This window comes from Cebus imitator, unplaced genomic scaffold (genome assembly GCF_001604975.1).
Source record: "Cebus imitator isolate Cc_AM_T3 unplaced genomic scaffold, Cebus_imitator-1.0 Scaffold13, whole genome shotgun sequence".
Taxonomy (NCBI): Eukaryota; Metazoa; Chordata; class Mammalia; order Primates; family Cebidae; genus Cebus; species Cebus imitator.
Window position 1 is genome coordinate 10115790 of NW_016107328.1, and position 18369 is coordinate 10134158.

The 18369-nt window shown below is 35.2% G+C and overlaps 1 protein-coding gene across 1 annotated transcript in view; it reads left to right on the forward strand.

The window, feature by feature from the left end:
• GPHN (gephyrin) overlaps positions 1–18369 on the forward strand; it is a 339003-nt gene that overhangs the window by 28278 nt on the left and 292356 nt on the right. The window contains exon 3 of the mRNA XM_037728619.1: positions 11559–11653. Coding sequence (XP_037584547.1) covers positions 11595–11653 — 59 coding nt within the window. The 5' untranslated portion in view covers positions 11559–11594. The remainder of the gene's footprint in view (positions 1–11558; positions 11654–18369) is intronic.

An 18369-nucleotide genomic window follows, 5' to 3' on the forward strand; every position in this document is an offset into this window, starting at 1 on the left:
AGAAAGAAAGAAAAAGAAAAAAGAAAAGAAAAAGTAAATTACAGGCCAATATCTCTGATGATTAGTGATGCAAAAATCCTCAGCAAATACTAACTAACCAAATTCAGCAATACATTAAGAAGATCATCCTCATAACCAAAAGGGATTTATGGCAAGTGTGCAAGTATGGTTCCACATACATGACACATCATATCATCAGAATAAAGGACAAAAATTGTATGATCATTTTACTTAATGCTGAAAGAGCATTTGCTAAAATTCAGACTCTCTGCATGATAAAAAAAAAAAAAATCCCTCAAAAAACTGGGTACAGAAGGAACATCCCTCAACATAATGAAAGCTATATGCAACAGACCCACATCTGCTATCATACTGAATGGGGAAAAACTGAAAGCATTTCCTCTAAGATCTGCAACATGACAAAGATGCCCGCTGTCACCTCTGTTATTCAACATGCTACTGGAAGTCCTACCTAGAGCAGTCAGACAAGAGAAAGATTTAAAGGGCATCCACATTGGAAAGGAAGAAGTCAAATTATTCTTGTTTGCAGATGATATGATGTTGTATCTGGCAAAAAACTAGACTCCACCAAAAAAACTGTTAGAATTGATAAGCAAATTCAGTAAAGTAGCAGGATACAAAATCAACATACAAAATTCAGTACCATTTCTACATGCCAACAGTGAACAATCTGAAAAAGAAAGAAAAAAGTAGTCTCATTTACAATAGCCACATAGAAAATTAAATACCCAGGAATTAACTTAAAGAAGTAAAATCTCTATAATGAAAACTGTAAAACTGATGAAAGAAACTGAAGAGGACACCAAAAAATGGAAAGTTATTCCATGTTCATGGGTTGGAAAAATCAATATTGTTAAAATGTCTATAGTACCCAAAGGAATCTACAGATTCAAGGCAATCCCTATCAAAACACCAGTAACATTCTTCACAGAAATAGAAAAATAATAATAATAAAATTTATCTGGAACCACAAAAGACCCAGAATAACCAAAGCTATCCCAAGCAGAAAGAACAAAACTGGAGTAATCACACTACCTGACTTCAAAGTATATTACAGAGCTAAAGTAGCTAATACAGCATGGTACTGGCATAAAAACAGACACATAGACCAAAGGAAGAGAATAGAGAACCTAGAAATAAATCTGTACACCTACAGTGACTTGTTTTTGACAAAGGTGTCAAGAACATGCACTCTGGAAAAGACAGTCTCTTTAATAAATGGTGCTGGGAAAACTGGATATTTATATGCAGAAGAATGAAACTAGACCCCTATCTCTTGCTGTACAAAAATCAAATCACAATGAGTTAAAAACTTTAGGACCTCAAACCTATGAAACCATTGCAATGATAACATTGAGAAACTCTCCAGGACATTGGTCTATGCAAACATTTCTTGAGTAATATCTCATAAGCACAAGCAACCAAAGCAAAAATGGACAAATGGGATTACAAATTTAAAAGTTTCTGCACAGCCAAGGAACAATCAACAAAGTGAAGAGACAACTCACAGAATAGCAGAAAATATTTGCAAACTGCCCATATGACAGGAGATTAATAACCAGAATAGAAGAAGCTCAAACAACTCTATAGGAAAAAGATCTAATAATCCAATTTAAAATGGGCAAAAGATCTCAGTAGACATTTCTCAAAAGAAGACATACAAATGGCAAACAGGACTATGAAAAAATACTCAGCATCATTGATGATCAGAGAACAGGAAATCAAAACTACAATGAGATATCATTTCACCCCAATTAAAATGAGTGTTATCCAAAAGACAGGGCATTAACAAATTCCAGTGAGAATTAGAGAAAAAGGAACCCGCATACACTGTTGGTAGGAATGTTAACTTAGTAAACCACCATGGAGAACAGTTTGGAGCTTTCTCAGAAAACTAAAAATGGAGCTACCATATGATCCAGCAATCCCACTGCTGGGTATGTGCCCAAAAGAATAGAAATCAGGGCCCGACGTGGTGGCTCACGCCTGTAATCCCAACACTTTGGGAGGCCAAGGCTGGTGGATTACCTGAGGTCAGGAGTTCAAGACCATCCTGGCCAACATGGTGAAGCCCTGTCTCTACTAAAAATATAAAAATTAACCAGGCATAGTGGTGTACACCTGTAATCCCAGCTACTTGGGAGGCTGAGGCAGGAGACTCACTGTTAGCCAGGAGGTGGAGGCAGCAGTGGGCCAGGATTGGGCCACTGCATTCCAACATGGGCAACAGAGCGAGACTCCATCTCAAAATAAATAAATAAATAACATGCACACAGATATTCATCGCAGCACTGTTTACAATAGCAAAGACCTGGAACCAACCCAAATGCCCATCGATGATAGACGGGACAGGGAAAATGTGGCACATATACACCACGGAATACTATGCAGCCATAAAAAACGATGAGTTTGTGTCCTTTGTAGGGACATGGATGAACCTGGAAACCATCATTCTCAGCAAACTGACACAAAAACAGAAAATCAAACATTGCATGTTCTTACTCATAAGTGGGTGTTGAACAATGAGAACACATGGACACAGGGAGGGGAGCATCACACACTGGGGTCTGTGGAGGGTGGGGAGTTGGGGAGGGATAACATGGGGAGAAATGCCAGATATAGGTGATGGGGAGGAAGGCAGCAAACCACATTGCCATGTATATACCTATGCAACAATCTTGCATGTTCTTCACATGTACCCCAAAACGTAAAATGCAATTTATATATATATGTATATATATGTGTGTATGTATGTGTGTGTGTGTGTGTATATATATACATATATATATATATATGTATGTATATATAAAATGAATAAGAGTGGAAATCAGTATTTCCAAGGGATATCTGCACTACTCATGTCTTGCACCACTGTTCACGGTAGCAAAGGTTTGGAATCAGCCTAAGTGTCTATCAGCAGATGAATGTATAAAGAAAAATGTGATGCATCTACACAATGGAGTTCTATTTGGTTATAAAAAAGAATGAGAACCTGTTATTTCCAACAACATGGGTGGAACTAGAGATCATTGTTTGTGAAGCCAGGAGCAGAAAGACAAACTTCACATATCCTCACTCATTTGTGTGAGCTAAGAATGAAAACAACTGAACTCATGGAGGTATACAGTAGAAAGATGATTACCAGTGGCTGAGGATGGTAGTCAGGGAGTAAGGGGACTAAATATAAAAAGTAGTTAGGTCTCGGCTCAGTGGCTCACACCTGTAATCCCAGCATTTTGGGAAGCCAAGGGAGCACCGAAGGTAGATTATGTCATTATGCAGTTCACTGATTAGACAGCCTTTTAGTACAGTTTCAAAATGAATTATCTTTCAGCCTCATATTTTTCCCAGCTTTGTAGAAGTAAAATTGACTGTAGAAGTAAAATTGACAAAGAAAAATTGTATATAGAGTATGCAATATGTTTTGTTTTGATATATATATACATTGTAAAATGATTACCACTTCAAGCTAATTAACATATCCATCAACTCTTATAATTAACTTTTCTGGGAGTGTATGGTGAGAACATTTGAGACCTACTTTCTTGGCAAATTTTAAGTATACAATATAATAGTATTAACTATAGTCAACATGTTTTGTATTAGATTTCCTGAACTTTTTTCCCCCATATCTACATATCAACTTTTGAAGAACAAGAATGAGTAACTTTTTTTTTTAACATAGGTTGAAAGACATACATGGCTAACATTCTAGCATTATGGACAACTCTGTTGTTTTTACATAATACCAAATATGAATACATACATATTACATATATAAAAATGCTAACAATCCATAGAAATATCAATATTCTTTCATCTTTTCCAGGTATGAGATATAAAGTAGTACTGTTTATATAGGTGGAATATGAAGCTAAGTATTCTCATGAAAATCTCTTATAAAAAGTGATGTGTTCACCTGAGTTCCCAAGTTTTATAATTTGATAATTATCAAATGAATATTTAAATAAAAATTATTGAAAAATAATATGTAAAGAGAAGCGGTGTTACGCTAAAGAGTATTCACTGCTGTGTACTTTAGTTGGTTCTTGAACAAGAGTTGGGATCTAAATGTTGGCAAATACAGTGAGATTTTTCATAAAGTGAAAAAAACTTGAAAATCTTTTTAAACAGCCACCATGTATTATACAAAGACATATTAATCTCAGTAAGCCCAATAACCAGTTTTTACCCCACCATTGAAATAAATTCTTTGGTTGAACCAGGTAAATTGGTTGGCATGCTTTATAAAGAGGAATAATTACCTTTAAATACTAGAACCTTACCTGGCACAACGATGCATTAACCATTGGAGCTGAGATAAACTATGAAAACTACGAACTCAGACATCATTTCATGCTCACTGCAAAGTATATGTTCATTTACTGGAATGGAAGATGAAATGCCTGCAGTATTTAAATCTGTACTCTTTTCTTCTTGTGTCCTCCCTACCATGGTATACTGTCTCCTTTGACCTTTCATCACAACCAGATCTTATTTAAATATCATACAACTTGAACTGAAAACAGAAAAAAAGCAGCATCTTCTCTTCACATGAAAAGTTATCTGCTTCTCCTAGGAATGGAAAAAAATGTAAATATTTAGGAAGACTAAAACCCCAGGAAAAGATGTTCATTAGAAATAAGAAATAAGATAATATCTCCCAAGTAAAAGTGAGATACATTTTACAAATTAACTTGATTTCCTGATTGCATCTTCTCTGTCTTTGTAGCAGTAGTCTTTGACCATTTAGCCATATTATTATAAGTTGTTATGGTTATAATTGGTTGAAAGTTGTTTGTAACTAAAATGAAAATAAAATATGCAAATGAATGATTTTAATTAATTACACTACATTCAAGACTGCTCTTATAATGTGACTCTTATTTCCATTCTGTTCTGTTTCTTGAATGAGAAAAGAGTAGATTTATAACAGGTGCTCCTTTTGAACGTCTTTGGGAATTTGTCATGGATGTAAACTTTATCTACCATGTGATGTCCCAAGAAAAATATTTTAAAGATACCTACTTTGTACCATAGAATACTTATAGGAGCAGCCTCAGAATTGTTAGTTTATTATAACCCTTTTTAAAAAAGTAAAATGAAATTAATGTGTCCTTTAATAAGCAGAACTTAGGAAAATGTAACTGGCTGGCATTAAACTGCCTGTTTTTACCTAATTTATCTCCTCACTAAGTCTATATTCTGTTCTGATGAAGGATTCTCACGTTTATGTCAATCTACAAAGATGAACATAAAGTGATTATAAAGATAAGACCAAATGGTACATATTGTCATTAATCTACATCATTCCTTCCATCAGCAGTATGTTTTTCAAAGTGTGGTCTTCTTACCGGTATCACATGCATCATCTGGAAACTTGTTAGAAATGTAAATTTTTACCTGGAAACTTGTTAGAACTGTAAGGTTTGAGGCACCTAGACACTCTGAATTACCATCTCTGGAAGGGATCCCAGCAATTTGTGTTTTAACAAGGTGTCTAGAAGACTCTGATACACACTAAAGTTTGAGAATCACTACTCTAACTACATCTTACCTTGATAAAGTTTTTGTTTTGTTTTGTTTGTGTGTGTGTGTGTGTTTTTTTTGAGATGGCGTCTCACTCTGTCACCCAAGCTGGAGTGCAGTGGCACAATCTCGGCTCCCTGAGACCTCCGATTCCTGGATTTAAGCGATTTTCTGCCGCAGCCTCCTGTGTAGCTGGGATTACAGGCGCCAGCCACCAAGCCCGGCTATCTTTTCTGTTTTTAGCAGAGATGGGGTTTCACCATGTTGGTCAGGCTGGTCTCCAACTCCTGACATTGTGATCCGCCCGCCACGGCCTCCCAAAGTGCTGGGATTACAGGCATGAGTCACCACGCCCAGCCCAAAGTTATTTTTAAAAGTAGTCATTAGCTGGTATTTCAAAGATAGTCTTTGTTATTTAACATTATTTAATCAGCAAAGGGCACTGCAGTAATTGTGAGTAGACAATTTTATTAAATCTACCTACTCAGATTGCAGGCACGTGAGTATTAATATATAAGTTCTTCTGCTGTGTTAATAAAAGCATTTCTGTAAAAATAAGTGAAAGCACTAGACTAAGTGACTTTTCACAAAGTATATTTAGATGTTTCTGTTATATGTTCTATATATTTTTTGTATTATATGTTCTACACATTTAGATGTATCTATTATATGTTCTATACATCTTTTTTTTTCAGATAGAGTCTTGCTCTGTCGCCCAGGCTGGAGTGCAGTGGCACGTCTTCGGCTCACTGCAGCCTCTGCCCCCAGGGTTCAAGCAATTCTCCTGCCTCAGGCTCTCCAGTTGCTGGAACTACAGGCACATGCCACTACACCTGGCTAATTTTTGTATTTTTTAGTAGAAATGGGGTTTCACCCTGTTGGCCAGGCTGGTCTCAGACTCCTGACCTCAAGTTATCCGCCCACCTCAGCTTCCCAAAGTGCTGGAATTATAGACATGAGCCATGCCCAGCCATATATTTTGTACGCTTCTAAACATCATTGCCTGTTGGCAATATCTTTAAGGTCATTTTTCCTAAGAAGTTAAAATATGAACAATTTCATCAACAAGATACCTGAATTATTGAACCATTGTTTATAACACTGTTTTTACAACTTAGCAGTCTTTGAAGGGTCTTTCTGACTTTAGTATTATCCTCAAAGTATCAAGAGAAAAAGGAAACGATCACAATTATTTGATTTTTTTCACAGAAGGTTGCAACTTTCATAGTGGACAAATATTTAGACGTTAAAGATAAATATCTTGTTTAAAAAGAATAAATAAATCCAATTAATCTTTTATATTTTAGACCTAGTTTAGAAACACTGATAGCTGAAGTAAGATGATAAATTTCTGTCGTCTTTTAAGGAATAAAAGAATTTGATAACCAAATTAATAATGTATACGAAAGAGGGAAACAGAACTTTAAGCTAGTTGAGGAAAAAATGGTTTCAAGCTTTTTTTTAATGACATATTTTTGCATTGATAATGAATAGCCTGTTATAAGGAATTTGTCATCTAATCATTAAGAGATACAGATAACCTTTACTTGTCTGCACTGTACTAGTATATGTAATTGAAAGTGATAAAGCTACATTCTTAAAACCATTTTTCTCTTTACATTTTCTAATAAAGATATCTTTCTCTTGTTATATTTGTAATTAAGTTTTATTCTCTTATTCTTTGTTTTCTAGTTGTATCTTCCCATTTATGGTTTACAGATCTTTGTATTCAGCTCTTGCTCTCTTGTCCATCTTCCAGTCCCCACCTCATTCAGCTGCCTGCTCCCCAATTTAGATCCCTAATTTCAGTATTCTACCTTCTACCTGGCATTTGCCAATGTTCTTGCATCTGGGTTCTTGCTCTCCATTCTCTTTCTTAATCTTTGGTTCGCTACTACTGTTTTCAGGTAGTTGCTGGATTTTTGTATTATTTCTGTTCTCCGATATGTGCAGAACTGCAAGGATATAAGAATTGGAAAGTAGAAACATAGAAAGAACTAACATGTACTGAATACCTACTCTATGTTAAGTGATTTATCATTTAATTTTCATAGCCCTCTTATCAGGTGTCGGTATATTTTATTATCACCTCCATTATATTCATAAGTGCTCTGGAAACTTAGAGAGGTTAAATATTTTCTTCTAATTCACAGAGCATCTATGTAGTAAAGCCAAGTTTCAAATCTAGATTCGTTCATTTATTCCTCCACTTCTTTATTCAACAAATATTTGTTGAGCATACACTATATGTTAGGCTCTGTACTAGATGCTGAAATAGATCCAACTCCTCTTGTTATTGACCTTAACTGTGTAGTAGCATTGTCTGACTTCATAAAGGATGATCGTTTACTATACCAAACAGCTTAACAGGAAGAGAAAATAAAAGGGAAATAGAAAGGTTCTAATGTTTTATGAAAATGTTTGCTATAGATGTGAGAAAGACTGTATTTGTGCATTATTTAGGAATACCCTATTGAAAATATCAGTTTTTATCTAGTACAGAGAGTCTAACATCTGCCTGCCCCAACCAACACACCACCATCAGCACTAGTGCCTTTCAGTGGCATTACCATGATATATTTTTTTCTTTTATGTTCTAAAATATATAAGGTTTGGTCTATATGCTCAAATTATTTAGAACATCATCAGAAAGAATTACTTGTCCTGCCTGAATTATGTTTAGAGAAAGATGGAGAACTTTGTAAAGAATACAGTCGGCCCTGCAGAATCCCTAAATACTGTATTTTCGACCCTCAGTTGGTTGAATCCACAGATCTGGAACCAGCAATATGGAGAGCAACTGTACCTCATTTGATTCATCCATCTATATATTTATTTATACCCTGAAAAATATTTTAGATGGCTTACCCAAATACATAAATACAGCAGAATTTTTTAAAAGATAAAAGGGAAGAATAGGACAGGGAAAAATCAGATGAAACTAAAGTTGTGTTAAGTAAGCCTACTCAAAAGTATCCACAAATTTTTCTCTGTTCTCAAGGATAACTTGATTCACAAGCATTGTAATTTAAAAACAACTGGTAACATAGAAGAGTACCCATTCCTAGTTATGATACTTGAGAGGAAATTTCTCCTCTAGGTCCTTCTAAAGACCACAATGTAATGTGGTGAACAATTCAGATACTTCCCAATGTAAATAAGAGTTTGGACCATTTTATTGACTCTAATTTCCTACCACAAAAGCAAAGCCCAATAAAACAATTCTATAAAAAGTGAAATCAGGCATTCAGAATAGATCCTATCCAGTGACCTGGCCAAATCCAATGGTGTGTTTTAGAGGATTTAGAAAAATTAATGAACCACATCTCTTTTAGGCAATTCTCATGTATCATTTGTCAATTGAGTTTTTCATGTGCTGGGTGACAGTGAACTTACACACTCTCTGAGGTTTGTTTTATTCACTACGGCAACATCAGTACCTCAGATACTACCTAGTATATAGTAGATGCTTAATAAATATTTGTTATTAAATGGATAAATGTTGTGCTTTGAAGTATCAATTTTAAGGGAAATACTCCCTCTCAGCTATCTGTTGATATTTCCCTTCATGTCCCTAAATAACGTATGCTACTATATTTTGGGATGTATCGTCTATATGTGAAGCCCCAAATTCATTAAATGTCAACCATTGCTTATATAACCTTTTCAAGCAAGTAATGAAATAAATATTAATTCTATCCAAGAAGTTTGTTTAGTATTGTTATCAATGACATCCCTTTGCTTGATGTTTAGGGTTCTAATTTTAACATCCCTGAGAAGTTGTAAACGTCATTAAAGCAATTTATAACATAGAAGTAGTGTTTCCTCTCAGTAAGTCTCAAAATCATAACAGATGATTAACTTTGGAAAAAAAGTAATAAAGACTGTATAATGACATAGATGAAGCTAGAAACCATCAGTCTCAACAACTGACACAGGAACGGATAATGAAACACTGCATGTTCTCACTCATAAGTGGGAGTTGAACTATGGACACAGGGAGGAAAACAACACATACTGGAGCCTGTCGGGGGTTGGGAGGGAAGACAAGGGAGAACATTAGGACAAATACCTAATGCATGCAGGGCTTAAAACCTAGATGATGGGTTGATAGGTGCAACAGACCCATTGCACATGCATACCTATGTAACAAACCTACACATTCTGCACATGTATCCCAGAGCTTGAAGAAAATTTTTTTTAAAAAATTTATAAATTTTTAGGCTGGGCACAGTGGCTCATGCCTGTAATTCCAGTACTTTGGGAGGCCGAGACATGCAATCACCTGAGGTCAGGAGTTCAAGACCAGCCTGGCCAACATGGTGAAACCCCATCTCTACTAAAAATACAAAAATTAGCCAGGCATAGTGATGGATGTCTGTAATCCCAGCTACTCAGGAGGCTGAGGCTGAAGAATCGCTTGAACCTGAGAAGCGGAAGTTGCAGTGAGCCAAGATCCTGCCACTGCCCTCCAGCCTGGGCATCAGAGAGAGACTCCACCTCAAAAAAAAATTTTTTTTAATTTTAAAAAGATTAAATAATGCTAGCAGAATTATTATATTTTTGTTAGTTTTTCTTTAAAATGTCTGCCATTGTTAAATACCGCATTATGCTAGGATTCACTGTACCAGTAAATTGCATCAATTCTGGTAATAATGTATTCTCTATAATTGGAAGGGATTAACTAATTTATATGCATTCTAAACTTTATTTATAACATCAATTAGTATGGAATACATACCTGATCCATTTTAACTGCTTTTGCCCCGAGGTACATTCTTATTGAAGACTATCATCCTACTTTCAAAGAAATATTGAAATACGAACCTTTCTCTACCTTCATAATTTAGTTTTTATTTGCCTTTCTACTTATTTACTGTAACACTTCATTTTGCAAACTTCATTTTTGTATTGCTCCCAAGTATTGTAACACTTAAATTTTGGAAACAGAGGACTGTAAATGGATTAAGTCATGTATTTCACACCCAACTTTTAGCCTAAAATGTATCTTACAGTAAGATATATACCAATTTTGATTGACCGTTCGAAAATGAAATTTTCCTGTCTCATTCATTAGTGTATTCCAGGCTTAACAATACTCATCTTAAGAATGCCCTGTCTTCCGGGCATGGTGGCTCACAGCTGGAATCCCAGCACTTTGGGATGCCAAGGTGGGCAGATTACCTGAGGTCAGGAGTTCCAGAACAGCTTGGCCAACATGGTGAAGCCCCATCTCTACTAAAAATACAAAATTAGCCAGGCCTGGTGGTGCACACCTGTAATCCCAACTACTCAGCAGGCTGAGGCAGGAGAATCACTTGAACCCTAGAGGCAGAGTTTGCAGTGAGCGGAGGTCACACCACTGAACTCCAGCCTGGGCAAAAATAGCAAAACTTTGTCTCAAAAAAAAAAAAAGAATGCCCTATCCTAAAACTGTTGGTATAAAGGTGAAGCCCTTAACTTCCTTTTATTAAAAAAAGACAGTTAATTTATATTAAAGTTTCAGAACATGGTAAATGTAGAATTTTTCCTCTAGCCAGTACATGGGGAAAGTTGACATGATGACTTCTTGAGATCCTTTTAAAAGCATACTGCTAGGAGAGAGATGGATGATCTCAGGTTTTCAGGGACTAATTATTTCAAGAGTAATAGACAAAGGAAAATACCCAAATTACCCTGTGAAAAATCTACTAAGTTGTTATAGCAATCTGAGGCCTCATTTTTGGAATTTAGGTTACTAGTGAGATAAGATTTCTATCAAATACTTCTGAGCTATAAGAAATATGAAAGGACTGCTGATATAAAATTTTTCTTTATTTTCTTGGTCCTCAGCTTTTATTCAGTGGTCCTTGAGAATTGAGTCTGGATGCCTCAAAAGATAAATGTTTTGGAAATTAAAATATTATCGAAAGCCTGGTTTATAATCATTTTTAAGTGGGTTTTACTACTCTGACTTCATTCTTTTTTGGCTAATTTCACTCAGTCTGCTATTTAATCTTTAATTACAGGCCACAAAAGAAGTAATAGAACGGGAAGCGCCAGGGATGGCCCTGGCAATGCTGATGGGATCACTTAATGTTACACCTCTGGGCATGCTCTCTAGGTAAGAAAGTCACCGACATGTTGCAAAGAAAGTTAATTCCATACCACTAATCAATACGCTATATTGATAAACCTAAGAAACTTTAGTCTTAACACTTAAGTTTGCCCTTTTTTCCAGAGTTAAGAGTTTTGGTAATCTGTCAGCCACAATTTTCCGAATTCACTTTTTTTTTTTTTTTTTTTTTTTTTTTTTTTTTTTTTTTTTTTTTTTTTTTTTTTTTTTTTTTTGCTTGTTAACCTTTTCAGAGACTGTTATATTACTACTGGTAAAAGTTGTCAATCTCTAACCCAGAGAATCCAGTTTATTACTATGTAAAGTTATTTTGTTTTTTTATTGTTTATAATCATCAGTTGGTATCCATTAATTGTAGGTAAATACTAATTTAATAAAACTAAACTGCAGAGTTTATTAAAATAACTTGTTTTTACAAGTTATTTTGCCTAAAACTATGCCTTTGTTGACATAGATGTCAATATCCATCCTTGATTTAATGGTAATTATTTGCTACTATTTAAGCAACTCTTAGATTTAGATCCCCTAAATGAGGACAATTACATCACTTAAAGATGGATGTGTCAACTTAGAATCTGTTGATTTAATGAGCATTAATTAATAGACAGTTGATCTCAGAGCAACCTAAAAATACATAGCAACTGTATAGTTTCAGGGTTTCATAATTTATAGCCATTTATGTATCCTGTGTGCAATACGAATATAAAATTAAATATATCCATTGACTAGTATGGAATATGAGTTGTAATGTCCTTTCTGTTACATAAACAAAGTTTATATCCCATCAGTGGCAGCCACTTGAAGCACAGATACAGGAGATTATGAATGGGTCATTAGTTACTATATTCTCTTTGCTGGCATATGTACTATAACATTTAATTTTAGTAAAAGCAAATAAAGAATTAAAGTAGCATGATAGAGACTCTAAAGTTAACAGTCCATGCTGGCCTTTAAGGAACTCCAGTTGATTCATTTATAGTGTTCTTTTTTTAACCATTACTTATATTACCAACACAAATGAGGTCAGGGGATCCCTTTTATCCTACAGAATTAAGTAGTAGTTTTCAAACATAAAAAAGCTCTTTCTGGTATACAAGCAATAACATCAAGAAAGAATTAAACTTCATCTCTTACTAATTCTTTTGTAATAAAATTTTAATTCGGTAAACAAAATAATATGCTTTTTGCCAAGCCCCATATTAAGCCTAAGGGATTCTAAGGATAGAAAGAAAAATAATTCATGGTCCTCCCTTAAGGATCCCACAGTTTAAATGGAGAAATTATTCTTTGCAACTGTTAAGGTAATTCTTCAAATTGAATATAGCTTTCTTGATCCAGTATAGAAATATCACATTCTGTTATATTGAAAGGTTTTTCTGAATTAATTTTTTTCTTCCTTTTGTAGCCTCTTAAGACTGCTGAGTGAGTGGAACATTAATTAGCAGGAGCTGATTCTAATTACTTTGGAATGAGTCCTTCATCTTTATCTGAAGGCTTTGAAAATTAACACACATAAACAGCATCAGAGCACCTTCTGGCTTTTCTGTCTCTGCAGTGCTGATTTAACTGAAAGTATATTTACAAATTTTGGAAAAGACATAGTAGTTTACATTAGTTACAGAAAAGGGGATATTTCCCTGAATGTTCTTTTTTTGTGCTTCTCAAAGGCTTCATTAAAATTATTATTTTTATAATAGCCGTGATTAGATTGGTGCTTCCTTTCTACAGCCTTTCTATTTTGTATGCACTTTTGGCTTTGTACATGTTTCTGCTATAGAACATGTCATGCTATATTATAATTAATTATTTGCTTGTCTGTATTACCTAGTTTGTAGAAAATTTTTAAGGACAGGAGCTTTATCTTATTCTTTTTTACATCCTGAGCCCCTAAAACAAATTCTGATACATAGTAAGTACTTTAAAAATGTTTGTTGTTATGGTTACTATGGATAAATAGTGTTTTACCATAGTTCTATAGCATGCTTTTCTCAAGTAAATTAATGCATCAAGTTGGTGCCTTATCTTCCTATTTTTATGTCTAGAGAGCAGCATTAAATAAAAATAAATGTTTAAAGCATTACATCTGTTTGAAATGATTTCCTGCTATTTGGACAACTTAATATCCTCCAGATTTTTTTTTTTTTTTTTTTGAGACGGAGTTTCACTCTTGTTACCCAGGCTGGAGTGCAATGGCGCGATCTCGGCTCACCGCAACCTCCGCCTCCTGGGTTCAGGCAATTCTCCTGCCTCAGCCTCCTGAGTAGCTGGGATTACAGGCACGCGCCACCATGCCCAGCTAATGTTTTTGTATTTTTAGTAGAGACGGGGTTTCACCATGTTGACCAGGATGGTCTCGATCTCTTGACCTCGTGATCCACCCGCCTCGGCCTCCCAAAGTGCTGGGATTACAGGCTTGAGCCACCGCGCCCGGCCCAGATTTTTTATATAACTAAGTTGGGAGATATTATGAAGTAATGGTTAAGAGCTTCATCTCTGAACCCAGATTGCTTGTGTTCTACTATGGCACAGTCAGTTAATAGCTATTTAATGTCTTTTGTTTTTGTTTTTGTTTTCTTATCTGTATAATAAGGATGTTAATAGTACCAAATTTCTTGCATAAAGTGAATTAATCCATCTAAAGCACTTAAAACAGCTGACTCATAGTAACTCCTAAGTGATGATCATTGTTTTGTTTGAGTTTTTAGAGCAGGTCTGCTGACAAAACATTTTCTTAGCTTTTTTTCCTTAGGAAATATCTTTATCTCCATATTACTTCTGAAGAATATTTCACTAGATACAGAAATCTGGGTTGACTGTTCTTTACTTTCAGCATTTAACAAAAAATCTTAATTCCACTATCATTTGCTCCATGGTTTCTGGAAAGAAATCAGCAGTCATTCGAGTTGCTGTTTCTTTATGTGTAGTGGCAATTTTCCCTGGCTGCTTTGAAGATACTTTTTCTTCAGCTTTGGTTTCAGCAATTTGATTATGATGTATCTGAGTGTAGTTTACTTTTAGATTATCCTTCTGGATTCAGTGAGCTTTATGATTCCGTAAATTTGTCTTTAGCCAATTTGGAAAATTTACTTTTTTCTGCTACTCCAATGACATGAATTTCAGATCTTTTGGTAATGTCACATAAATCCCTGAGGCTCTGATAATTTTTAAAGTCTTTGTTTCTCTGTATTATTTTTAGGTTATTTCTATGATCTATCTTCAAATTAACTGACTTTTCCCCTCTTTCATCCTCGTTCTGCCTTTGAGCATACCTAGTGGTTTTTATTTCAGATGTATTTTTAGTTCTAAATTCTCCATTTGGTTTTTTTGTTAATGGTTTCCATTTCTCTGTTAAGAACTTGTATTTTTATTTTTATTTCAAAAATATTGCCCTTTATGTCATGGAGAATAGTTATAATAACTGGTTAAAATTATTATTCTGACAATTTCAACATCAGGCTCACCTTGGGGTTGACATCAGCTGATTTCCAATGAGAACTGGTCAAATTTTCCTTGTTCTTTCTATGTTGAGAAATGTTGGATTATATTCTGGACAATTGGAATACTACATTATAAGTCAATTATTTAACTCCTGTTAAAATCCTCTGGGTTATTTTAATTAGCTGGTTTTAGCAATTGATCTGATTGGGTTCAGATTATAAATTCTGTCTCACTTTCTGTGAATAATGGCTCAGCTTTTGCTATATTGTTAGTGTCAGCCCAGTACATGAACCATTAACTAAACTAACTCCTGTTAGTTTAAGGCTTGGGCAGCAGTATATACTATTTTTATTTTTCAAAAGCTTTTCTTGTACTTCTTTAGACTGTCCCATGTATTCATAGCTCAGGGGTGACCCTGGAACTTGTGTCAATTCATATACAAAATTAGGGGATCCACCTTCTTTAGCTCTCTTTTTTCCAAGAATTTCCCCCCACCCTCCAGCTAATTTCCCCCCACTCTCCAGCTTCCAGCGTATGCCATTCCTAGTTATTCTGGCCAGAGAGGTTTCTTACACAGCATTAACTTTCTTTGCAATTATGTAATTGCACACTACATAGTTGTATGTAGTTGCACACTACGTAGTTGTACACTACATAATTGCAAAGAGACAAAGAAGCAAAAGAAAAGAAAAAGGAGAGAAAGAGATTCCTCTTATCTCAGTTCTTTAGACAATATGGGCTCCTTTTTTTTGTTTCCATTAACTAAAGAGATTCATCTTCTATGTGGGCTTCAGTTGCTAACATTGTTGTCATTATGGTATAGCAGCTCCACAACAAGGCCTAGCCCCATTAAGGCTGTTACTCAAGTTATGACTTCAGTCCCAAATCTGCCTGCCATTATTTACATTCAAAGTCATCGGGTAATCACTGTGTACTCCATCAACAATCAGTAGGAGAGAGAAGCTATGATTACCTTCTCCATCTTAGCTGACACCAAAAAAGCAAGTGTTCTGACTTTAATATCAAATCCCTGACTTTACATTTACTAGCATTTACTAGCAGTGTTACCTCGTTATTTTACAAGGTTTAGCACATCTTGCTCCAGTGGTTAACAGCCACAAAATAGTATCGTTTAACCTCCCTACATGTATAATTTATTTCCTACTTGGTTTTTTTTGAGACAGAGTCTCACTGTGTCGCCAGGTTGGAGTGCAGTGGCACAATCCCGGCTCACTGCAGCCTCTGCCTCCCAGGCTCAAGCAATTCTTCTGCCTCAGCCTTCCGAGTAGCTGAGGCTACAGGCATGCACCACCATGCCCTGCTCATTTTTGTATTTTTAGTAGAGATGGGGTTGCACCATGCTGGCCAGGAACTACTTGTTTTTTTAAAAGATCAAATACTCTTTTTTTTCCCCTAAATTTCATTAAACATAACAGAACAACCTCTGTGGTTATACATGGAGGAATGATTTGTCATGGATTTTATTCTCAGTTTTGTCATTAATTTGATTTATGATCTCTACTTAGTTTTAAAGGGATATTACATAGCTCATAGAAATGTTATGAGATCCTTTAAATATTTACTCACACATATGTGTGTATATATATGTAATAAGAAATATCTAATTCATAAAGAGAAATTGATTGCCAGTTTTCCATTTTCGTAAAAAGAGATTTACCATTGTAATCTTCAATAACTCATCTTTCAATTCTGTAACTGTAATAAACACATGCACTGCTTTTGTGGAGGAGATAATATTTTCCATTTGCTGCCAAAAATGGTTTTATAACTAATATTGGTTAAAAGAAAAATTTCAGTTAATAAAAACATAAACTTAATTTTTATAGAGATGAATCAAATTATTCTTAGTATTATATAAATATTAAAGTAACGTGGGAAATTTAAAATAACAGTACTGTCATCTTGAAGAGTTTCTATTTTTTTAACCCAACATCAAATACACTTAGCTTAAAAAAGTCTATAGGGGAGCAGAAGATGGCAGAGTAGTAGGTATCAGGAATCTGTTTCTTCACCTGGACTACAATTGAACTGGCAGACTCTTTCTGATATAACTATTTTGAAACTTTGTAGTCTATTCAAAGGCTTACAGCTTACTGGAAAAGGCTTGACTGGTAGATTGTGGTTAATTTGGGTCACTTTTACTCTAGCATGCTGCTAACCAACCATTCTCCAATGCTCCAGCTAGTATGTACTATGTTTTCTAGGACAGCTTGTAGAAGCCAGAATGGGCAATTAAGGACCTTATCGCCCAAATTTGGGAATCCAGGTTCTCTTTGTAGATTACTGCTTTGGGTTGTAGAAGTGCAGAGTCAAAGACAGGCTGCCATTGTTGCAACCCCGACTGACTGAAGTGTCTTCAAGGGATTTATAAGGACAGTACCTATGTTTTCCCCTACATTTTTCTTCTCTTTTGGGAGCCAGAAATTATAGGATTAGAACATTCAGAAGCAGCTATATAAATGGGGGAATTTAGAAACTCACTATGCATGCCCAGAGAAAAAGACAGGCCGAGAAAAAGAGAAAGGCCTTAAGTTTATATACCTCAAACACAATCGGATCTCATATTGAGTTTAGATCAGGCAAGGAGTTCACAGGCAAGTTATCGACTCTTGTGTGTCCAATTCTAAAGCCCTGCATAGGCTGTCAGATCTTTGTCACCTGCACTCAGGTGGCCATCAGACCTCTTGGCTGCCTGGCTATATTCAATGTGAAGTAAAAAATATCCCAAGTCTTACACCAAAATAGAGGCTCTGACTTAGAAGTATACTTTTAGCTTTCTTTTTAAATAAGACATTCTGGGGAGAAAAAAAATCAAATTTGAAACACAGTAAACACTTATTTTGGCAAGATAGCAACCAAAATCTAAAAAGCAGAAACTGTGTCCAAATGTAAAAGGCATTAAAGAACAACCATGGTGGGGGGGCAGGTGGGGAGCCACACTGAACAAAAAGATATAGTATGTGTAACATTTTGGAATTGTAATTTAAACCCTAAGGGCAAAAGCTGAAAAATTATGCTTAGGTCGCTAATAAGTGCACTCTTCCCTGTTTCTCCCAAATAAAATCAGTTTATTGTTTAATTGCACCCCAAAGCAAATTATCTCAGTACTAAGTAACTACTACATACACACAAAATGCTTGTTAATGTAATAATTTCCCTGGCTCATCCAATGTGCAATGCATATGATTTCAAAGACTACGATTTGGGGCAAGTGCACACGATGTAAGAAAACAACTCTCCAAGTT